Raw genomic sequence first — 8,558 nt, 5'->3', positions numbered from 1 at the left:
CTTGTGAGGAAAACACAGGCTCCTGAGTCAGCATAGAGCAAAAATAAGTCAACTGAGGCCAAATGGTTAGTCCAAAGTCCCTCTTCAAGTGGGAGAAAAACTTTGCAAAAGAGTTAGATCAACAGAATTCGCTTTCACAGCCAGTACTATCAGAAGAGGAAAACATGAGGAAAAGTTGGAAGAAAATTAGCTTACAGGTAGATGCTACTCATTGGTTCCTAAATGTGTGTTTGTGTGTTTCTGACATACACAAAGAATTTACATAGAACTTCACAAGCAAAAAGTGTATGTTTTTATGCACGCACACATTTACCACACTCACACACAAAAAGTAGTTGTTTTGTAGAAATATCTATTTAAATTCTGTGGGTAAGTCATGAAGAACAGGGTACAAATTCGATATATTAAAAATATCTGTTGATGCTCTTCTCTAACATTTGACCAATTAAATAGTTTCATCATAGATGTTAATATGTACCCATCTTTTTTCAATGGGGAGCGGTATATAAATATTCTAAATAAATAAATAAATAAATAAATCTTATTATTATTACATTTTTATCCTATGCTGTTTAACATATACATGAAGCCGCTGGGGGAGGTTGTCCGGAGATGTGGACTGAGGTGTCATCAATATGCGGATGATACCCAGCTCTACCTTTCCTTTTTATCAAACCCAGGTGAGGCAGTGGCTGTTCTGAACCAGTGCCTGGGCACGGTAATGGACTGGATGAGAGCTAACAAACTGAGACTCAATCCAGACAAGACGGAGGTATTTTTAGCAGGTGGTTCATCTATCCGGCGAGGTGATGTTTGCCCTGTCCTGGACAGGGTTGCATTCTCCCTAAAGGATCGGGTCTGTAGTTTGGGGGTGCTCTTGGATCCAGAACTGTCACTTGAGGCACAGGTGAACTCAGTGGCAAAGAGCACCTTTTATCAGCTTAGGCTGATATACCAGCTGCGCCCTTATCTGGACAGAGATAGCCTAGCTACAGTTATCCATGCTCTGATAACCTCTCATTTGGATTACTGCAATATGTGGGACCCATTTGCAGTAGCTTTCAGATCAATCAATCAATAAATAAAGAGTGACTCACTAGAGCTGTTATTACTACATTCTCTCATTTGATCATTTTCCAGGTTTAGCATCTTAACTTCAGAGAGACAATTCACTGCAATTCACTGGGGAGCACAGCCTAATTAAAAATCTAGCTTTCTGTCTCGTCTGAGTTGAATATATAATAAATGAACAGCTTTTCTACACGAGGCTTTTCTTTTTATGTGCTTGTGCTTTATTGTGTGCTTGTTGATCACAGTTGTTTACGGGTTCTTTAGATGATGTCATATTCCTCCAGTTTCACCTCTGTCTTTTAGGAGCACTTTCCTGTTGTTGTTGTTTTGTTTTTTATTTACTAGAGTGGAGGAAATGGCTTTATTATTAATGGAAGTGAAAGAAAAGGCATTTTCTTACTTGTATACTTACAATATTCCACTTTCTCACAGTGCCACCTAGAGGTTATGTTGCAGAAAAGCAGGAAAAGAAAAGTTCTTTGGGTAGAGATCCAATCTCAATTCTGTCAATAAATTTAGAGCTCATCTACACCAAGCAGGATATTTCACTATTAAAGTGGTCTGAAAGCAGTATATAAAAGGCAGGAACCACACCACTGCTTTATAGCAGTATTGAAGTGCACTGACAACTGTTGTGGCCCATGACACGTACCATATACCACTTCCATACCACTTTCATAGTGTTGTACCCTGCTTACTGTAGATGTGTTATGGGCCCCAACAGTTGTCAGTGCACTTCAGTACCACTATAAACAGTAGTTTAGATCCTGCAGTGCACTTTAATACCCCTATAAAATACTAGTGTGGCTCCTGCCTTTTATATACCACTTTCTTACCACTTGGTGGAATCTCCTGCTTGGTGTAGATGAGCCCTGAAAGTAGACATAGAGATGAACAGCCTCATGCTGAAAAGCTCAGAGTAGGGTGGCCATTTTTGCCTCATACATGCACAGAAAGAGAGGAAATTCTCCCCCCCCCAAAAAAAAGAGGACACAGATTTGTATAAAATTTTCTTCAAGCTAATTCTTGTGTATAGATGACAGTTTGGGAACAATGACTAGAATTTAAAAAGCAATAGAAAACACTTCACCCTCCTAGGAAGGAGTGTGACCAGGTCACCTGTGTAGACCTGTGCCTGTTCAGTCTGCTGTCTAGTTGATGGGCAACTTCAAAAGGCCCTGGCTGCTTCCCCTTCTCACTGTTCCTTAGCCTTAAACTGGGCTTGGACTGAACAGCCTTTTAGTAGAGGGTACCTTCAATTAGAGGACTGTCCTCTGACAGACTTTCAGATAGAGAACTGTCCTCTGTAAAGTAGGACACACAACCACCCTAGGATAGGCAGGGACAAAGAGAGACCTCGGGGGTTAGCTTGGGCTTGTTAAAGTAGAAGCACCCTTTGGGAGGGCTGCAGGCGTCCATGTTGTTGTTCTTTGGGGGTCTGATGCAAGATGCTTTCGACCCTTTTGGCGCTCCATAGCCACTATGGGTGCCATTTTTTCCTTAAAAAAGAAGGATTTGCAGGATAGTACTGGGGGCTGCAGGCCTGCTGCAGGCCACCTGGTTTCAACCCCTGCCCTAAAGAATATACTTGGAAGCATACCAGGTTTCACCTCCAACCCGATTTATGCTTGTACCAACACTGTGCGCTTGGTGAGCCGATGGGTGGGCAACTTATGGCACTCTAAATGTTTCAGCCTACAGCTTCCCTGTTCCCTGTTCAGGGGGGATGGAAAAATGGGGAGAGGGTGAAGGGAGTGCAGTAGATGGAATCCTGAGCATCAGCATTTTGTGGTATGTCCTACCCGTACATATTATAGCCTTTCTTGTACTGAACCACTTCAGAATAGAAGTGCAAATCATCTCTCCATCAAAATACATTCTGCCTGTAGAAAACTGGTGTCATGGAGATGACTTCTAATATATCTTTACATGCTGAATTCTTTTTAACTTCCAGAAAGTTGGGGGTTTTTAAATGTGGAGGAGGGATTCAAACTGTGACCCACCCACCCATTTGTATTCTGAAGTGGAAGAGTCCCAAGAGGGCTCTATGACATGTTTTTACTGTGCATGAGCTTCATCCCACGTAGCTGTTTCCCTCGAATTATCCCCTACAGCGCTAAGCTGTCGCCATTGTTGTTGCTGCTGCTACAGGGTGGCTAGATCCTTTGCATACCAGGAAAGGGATTTAAAAGGAGAAATGTAAAAAAATCATAACAAATCAATGGATGACCCAATCCGATTCAAATTTGGTATGCTTAAAGCTCTCCTTAATGTCTATTACTCTGCCAATTTTGATGTCTTTATCTTTAAAGCTTACGCAGATGTAAGCATTTGTTTAATTTTTCTTCAAATCTTGCTCCTGCGCCCCAGTGGCCACTCAGAAAACAACAAATGATACGCTCAAAAACTAGTAGCAAAATATTGCACTTCTTTTGGTTAAGAAGCGCAATTAAAGCAGGATGCATGGGAGTACTTCACAATAAAAGCAGATTATAAGATGGAAAACTTCGGAGTCCTTTGCACGCAATTCACAGTGATTGCACAGTATAACGCTGGTGTGATAAAGCTCCATGGCTCACAGAGAAGAGAAGAGAAGCTTTGAGATTCTTAGACAGATGTTATGGAAATGTAACATGCTCTGCCTATGTAAAACTTGAGATACAGAAGACTTGGATCACAACCATCTGATATGTCCTTTGTCCATGACTCACTGCCCCTAATCCTAGCTTGAATTTCCTAGTGGTTCGCTGTGATCCTTCTTGATGGGACGGATAAGGAAGCAACTGTAAAAACTAGAAATATTGGCTTGAAGCTACTGAAGGGAAATTTAACACAGTGGTTTGTTATGGTCATGTGCTACACAGGACTACATGATGACATTCCACATCACTTGATCCATATATTTTGGGTTTTTCCAGTTATTACTCAGGTTTGGTTATTAGGATCATTGTGGGGGGGGAAAGGCTTTACCAGAACATCCCAAAAACAGTTATTTGAAGACTATAGTAACAGAATCTGATTTTGAGTTAGTAATTAATTTATTAACAGCAACAAAGATACATGTTATAGCCAGTAAGGGGGAAAAGTGATGGTCCTCTCATTTCAGAATGGTAAAGAAATGGCATGTTCTGGTCATGTCTAAGATTACTCATTATTCAGGAAACCGAAAGAGAAGAAATACCGAGGGATTTATGAGAAAGTGGCTTTTGTTTGCAGCATAATGGAATAAAAATTCTTTTTTTACAATTTTTTTATTATTATTTAACAACAACTCATAATAAATCATATACATACATAACACAACATTCCTCTTATTTCTTAGCTATACATTCTTCTTTTTAACTAACTCACATTAATAAGTGCCCCCCAACCTCGGGATCTTATTCTAGTTTCCAAAATTGCGTTGAATCTTCTGGAGGTGTTCTTCCTCTCCCTTTTAAAAATACATGTTCTGGGAACAATTTCCATATCTCTTCAAAATCATTGTTTTTTATTATCCCCCTTCTAAATCTAATATTACATGTTAATTTATCATTTATAGCAATAGCCCATATTTCTTTATACTAATCTTCTATATCATAATCTCCTTGAAACTTCCAATTTTTGGATATCATTAACCTTGCAGCTGTTAACAGGTTCGTTATTAATTCTTTTTCCATCTGATTACATTTAAGATTTCCATACATTGCTAGTAATGCTACAAAAGTGGCTTTTGTTTGCAGGATATTGGAATAATAATTCTAATAAGATACCAGGATGTCATTTATATGACTTCTATACATTGTACATGTGTATTTTTTGTTTTAATTAGTTACATTTCCTTACTATGGCTGAGACAATACAAGATTATTTCATGTAGTATTCAAGAAGTTGGATACCACTTTAGTCATACTTAGAACAGAGCCATTGAAAACAATGGGACATGTAAGCCACTGGTAAGTCCCATTGATTTGAATTGGGGGGATTCTACACGTCGTACTGAGGGCGCCTGCATGCGCCCCCAGTGTGCCCCCAAAGCAATCGTGTAGCTTGCCTGTTCGAAGAGACGAGGAAGAGGCGTCCTTGCCGCCGCCGCCACCCACCTACCTCCTCGTCGGCTGGGTCGGAGAGCTTGGCGGAAGAAGGTGGAAGAAGGTGGGGCGGAGAGCAGAAGAAGCTCTCCGACCCGGCTGGCTCTTTCACTGGCAGCAGGAGGCCGGCGGGAAGGTGGGCAGCAGCGGCAGCGGCAAGGATGCCTCTTCCTCGTCTCTTCGAATAGGTAAGCTACACAATCGCTTTGGGGGCGCACTGGGGGCACATGCAGGCGCCCTCAGTACGACGTGTAGAATCCCCCTTAGTCTAAGTAAATCTATTGTGATTCCAAAGGGTCTATTTCTAATAATCCCAGCATGAGGATGCATCCATGGAGACTTCCACAATGCCCATGGAGATGGTGCAATCTTTAGTCATCTCTACTCAGAACATAAGAGTCATGTTGAAGCACATCAAACACCTATTTTGTGTTCTGTTCACACAGTGACCAATCAGATGCCCATGGTCAAGCAACAAGCAGGACATATCTCGTTCAAGCTTGTACTTCGGAACCTTGTGGGATCTTGGATTGGGGGAGTTGTAACTGCTCAGTGTTTGATGAGTCCCAAGCTGTCTTTTCCAGGTCCATCAGAATCAAAGAAAGCAGTGAAACATCCCCCCCCCACCCAATTCCTGCAATAAAATCAAAGCATCTGCACCCTAAACCAAGTAAGCCAAACCCAAAAGAAAGACAGCCTCTTCTAGAAGCTAACGTACATTTGCCAGGGTTACACAACTTGTTCCAGATGCAGAATTTAGATTATGGATTTGAATCAACAATCCCTCCACTTCCAATGTTCAGGGCTTCGTGCCGCTCCTTAGACAGCCAAAATGGTGCCTCCCATGCTGAAGAGGGAGATATCAGCATGCTTGGAGGGAACCCAGGGCTTTGCCGAAGCAAAAACAAACAAACAAAAAACCCAAAAGGGGGTTAAAACACAAACACACACACACCATCAACCCCCCCCCAAAAAAAACTGGTTTCCCTGTTTCATGAAGCTACAACATGTCCATGACAAATTGCAATTTTTTCAAACAGCAAACTAACAGTGGTGGTGGAAATGACCCATTTAGAGTCATAAAAATACACATTAAAAATCCTGTTGACCTCATTTCTTGGACTACAACGCCCGTCACCCCACCCAGTATACCCCTACTGGTTCAGGATGATGACACTACTATTTCAACATCACCGGAAGGCATGAAGTTGGTGGATGGCTGCATCCAAAGAAAAGGACAGCCAGGCTGAAAATGAAAGGAAAGTCCTGGTAGCTCTCAGAGGTACCTTTTCCTCCCAGCCACCTTCCAGAATGCTTGCTTCACATCCTTGTTCCTTAAGCTGTAGATCAGGGGGTTCAACATGGGAGTGATGGTGCCATAGAATATGGCAATGTACTTGCCTTTATCCGAAGAAGTCTTGGCCTGAGGCTGTAGGTACATGGACATGGCCGTCCCATAGAATATGGCTACTACCATGAGGTGGGAACTGCAGGTTGAGAAGGCTTTGTTCCTGTTTTCTGTGGATTGCATTTTCAGCACAGCCACGATAATACGGCCATAGGTGACCACGATGAAGCCAAAGGGTAGGAGCAAAGTAAAGATGCTGGTGGCAAACATGATAGCCCGGTTGCTGCGGGTGTCCGAGCAGGCAAGTGTAAGCACGGCCTGAGCTTCGCATACAAAGTGATTGATAACATGATGCCCACACAATGAGAAAGGTGTGGTGAGAGAAGGCACCAGGGTCAGGAGGAATGAACTGCCCCATGAAAAAGTGGCCAGGGCAACGCAAACCTTCCTGTTCATGATGAGCATGTAGCGCAGCGGGTTACACACAGCCACCCAGCGGTCATAGGACATCATCGCCAGAAGGAGGCATTCGGTCATCCCCAAGAAGAGTGAAATATACATTTGTGCAAAACATTGGCCATGGGACATTGTTGGCCTGTCCGACAGGCAGTGAGCCAACATCTGGGGGATGCTGCTGGTAGTATAGCAGATGTCAAGGAAAGACAAGTTGCCGAGGAAAAAGTACATGGGGGTGTGCAGGCGAGGATCCACCATGGCGAGCAGGATGAGAAGGCCATTGCCCACAGCAGTGATGAGGTAAATGAGGAGAAAGAGGCCAAAGAGGGTCAACTTTGTGTGAGGGTTACTCGAGAGGCCTAACAGGATGAATTCTATCATGGCCGTCTCATTACCGTTTCTTCCCATTTCATGTCCTCTGAGGGCTTATTAGTCTCCAGTAGGAAATGGACTGAATGGAAATAGTATGGTCTGAGTCCAGGAAGCTTCTTTGTTGATATAAAGGTTTACGTCCTGCCTTACTGCAGAAGCCTCAGGGCAGCTAAGCAATCGGAAATAGAAAAGTGGGGTGGGGGAGAAACAGCAATATTAAAAACCAATAAAAAACCGCAGATTTGACACAAAGTACAAGAAGCTGAAAACCAGTAGTTCAGTGTGTGTATGTGTGTGTGTGTGTGTGTGTGTGTTTGTGTAACATAGAAGTCATCCAATGCCATTAAATGCTCAGGAAAACAGAAGAGTTGTGTTGTGGTATTGTGTTGAAGGCAGAAAAGTAGGGCTGTGCACGGACCCCCCCGATCTGCTCCCGATCCTGATCCACAACTTTTGGATTGGGTACGCTCCACTTTGGGATGATCCGCCTCTGTTCTGCTCCGCTCCGGATCCAGATCCGGATCCAGAGCTCCGCTTTCCCCCCATAGACTTGCATTGAAAAGGTCAAACGCCTATAACTTTTTTAGTTTTCAAGTTAGAAACATAAAAATTGGCACCATGATAGCTTCTAAATAGATCCTTACTCATGCCCATTTTGAAGGAAATTCAATTGTGCCCTGATTTTTGGGGAATATTTAAATGATTCCCCACCATTTACAGAAATGCAGTTATCTCTGTCATTTTTCCAGATACACACATACAACTGGGCACCATGAGAGCTCCCACATAGATCCTTATTCTTGCCCATTTTGATGGAAATCTGATCATGCCCTGATTTTTAATGAATTTTAAAAAATATTTCCCCCCATTTACAGAAATGCCCTCTACTCTGACCGAAGTCCTAACCCACAAAGAGAGAGAAAGAAAATTGTCTCTTGGTGCCTCTAGCTTAGTCCCCCCTCCAACATTGAGATTGGAGTCTGTTTCACATCAGGTGATCACTTATCAACACGATTGGGAGATGAACCTGTCTATCAATGCTGAAAAAAAAGACGGTTCCCCCCTCCCACTTTTACCCATTCAATAAAAATTAATTACAAGCAAACCGCACAACAAAAAATTCTGAAAATCTACGCAAATTACCCCCAATGATCAATCTCTAAGCACAGTAAGTTTCAGGGATCTAGCTTTAAAAACAAAGAAATTATAGGCATTTATTTTCGCCCAATGCAATCCTATAG

General features: G+C 42.5%; 1 protein-coding gene across 1 annotated transcript; it reads right to left on the bottom strand.

The window, feature by feature from the left end:
- Window positions 1-6,417: 6,417 nt before the first annotated feature.
- LOC134406659 (olfactory receptor 13H1-like) lies at window positions 6,418-7,353 on the bottom strand. The gene has a single exon (XM_063138177.1). It carries the CDS (start codon window positions 7,351-7,353, stop codon window positions 6,418-6,420), a length of 936 nt encoding a protein of 311 aa, XP_062994247.1.
- Between the last annotated feature and the right edge of the window lie 1,205 nt (window positions 7,354-8,558).

The sequence above is a fragment of the Elgaria multicarinata genome, chromosome 11 (genome assembly GCF_023053635.1).
Source record: "Elgaria multicarinata webbii isolate HBS135686 ecotype San Diego chromosome 11, rElgMul1.1.pri, whole genome shotgun sequence".
Lineage (NCBI taxonomy): Eukaryota > Metazoa > Chordata > Lepidosauria > Squamata > Anguidae > Elgaria > Elgaria multicarinata.
Note: the sequence above shows the minus strand (reverse complement) of the source record. Positions and strands in the feature narration are given on the sequence as shown.

Coding starts and splice junctions, on each gene's coding strand:
- LOC134406659 (XM_063138177.1), bottom strand. CDS start 7,353: ATGGGAAGAAACGGTAATGAGACGGCCATGATAGAATTCATCCTGTTA.